The sequence below is a fragment of the Ailuropoda melanoleuca genome, chromosome 10 (genome assembly GCF_002007445.2).
Source record: "Ailuropoda melanoleuca isolate Jingjing chromosome 10, ASM200744v2, whole genome shotgun sequence".
NCBI classification, from domain to species: domain Eukaryota; kingdom Metazoa; phylum Chordata; class Mammalia; order Carnivora; family Ursidae; genus Ailuropoda; species Ailuropoda melanoleuca.
Genome location: NC_048227.1, coordinates 108,234,934 through 108,236,254, shown reverse-complemented (window position 1 = coordinate 108,236,254; position 1,321 = coordinate 108,234,934). Strand labels below are relative to the sequence as shown.

At 47.5% G+C, this 1,321-nt stretch overlaps 1 protein-coding gene across 1 annotated transcript in view; it reads left to right on the top strand.

Annotated features, from left to right (window-relative positions):
• Positions 1 to 1,321, top strand: part of UNC93A (unc-93 homolog A) — a 33,743-nt gene that overhangs the window by 25,547 nt on the left and 6,875 nt on the right. The window contains exon 8 of the mRNA XM_034670803.1: positions 536 to 596. Within this exon, the coding sequence (XP_034526694.1) occupies positions 536 to 596 (61 nt within the window). The remainder of the gene's footprint in view (positions 1 to 535; positions 597 to 1,321) is intronic.

Sequence of the window (1,321 nt, the reverse complement as noted above, 5' to 3'; positions counted from 1 at the left end):
TGCCATAGAGTTTTCATGCAGAGTCTTCAATGAAGAGGGTAAATCAATCAATGTTTCAAAAAATAAATAAGTTATTTTCAACATTTAGCTGTTAGAAATAGTCAAAAACCACCCAACCTTACTTGTAACCCCAGCTCGTTGGTAGTTGCTCTCAAACACAAAGAACTTCACTGGCAGTGAATTTCTCTTCTAAACCAGAAAGGGCACTGGGTTTGGTCCTTTATCTGAGTCTGACGGATTGTGAATCCATCTAGCCAATCCATAAACATAATAATGCTTACAATAGACGAGGCATGGAGTTTCCTTCTCCACAGAGGTGGGGAAGAATGGAGGAGGAAGAGGCGATGTTTGCATTTTATTTTGCAGGTACACCTTGATTCCCACCTCCATACTGCTGGGTCTTGGAGCAGCCCCGCTGTGGTCCGCTCAATGCACGTACCTCACCATCATGGGAAACACACAAGCAGAGAAGGTGGGAAAAGTTGGCAGAGATGTGGTGAACCAGTATTTTGGCATCTTCTTTCTCATATTCCAGTCATCCGGTGTGTGGGGCAACCTGATCTCCTCCCTGGTGTTTGGCCAGACACCCACTCAAGGTAAAAGGGAATAGGGCTCAGGGATGGCTCCTGAAAGGGTCCCCTATCCCACTTACACACGTCTTTATTCCACGACTCAGGCAGGTCAACCACCTAAGATGTGGTTCTCAGCTGCCCGCGCCCCAGCCTCTCCTGGTTCCCAGCTCTTTCAGGGCAGTCTGTGTAGTTCTGAGGGGCTGTCTCGTCCACAAGTGCCTCAGCCATTCTGACCCTGCCCTTCCAGGGGCAGGGGGAGGGCTTGCAGAGCAGTGCCCATGGGAAATGGAGGGCTACTGCCAGTGGAACATGGGCTCATAGAATCATCACTATCCTTTTAGACCAACAGGTTCAACTGATTCACTGTCCCACTGAATTGATCCACTGTCCAGTGTCTTAAATGTTCCACGTAAGACCAGTTGTCCCTTAACTGATTTCAAAATTTGACAGCTAATGTCTTAACTCACATCTTTACCTGACCTTGTCCAGACGTGGATATAAAGTGTTTATCTGTTTAATGTCTGCACCCTTGGATGTCTGAGGATTTAAACCAAGGGCAGAGGAAATAAACTCTCTGATTCTCACAGGCAACCTTTATTGGGGTGGGGTGTGGCGGAAGGTCCTGACTCCAGACTCTTACCAGGATTATCCCTATCTCTCTGATATGGTCCTCCATCGTGCCATCCCCTATAAAGTCCCACCTTTGGGAAACTCCAAAATCCTCCTTCCCCAGTTTCTCATGTGATGTC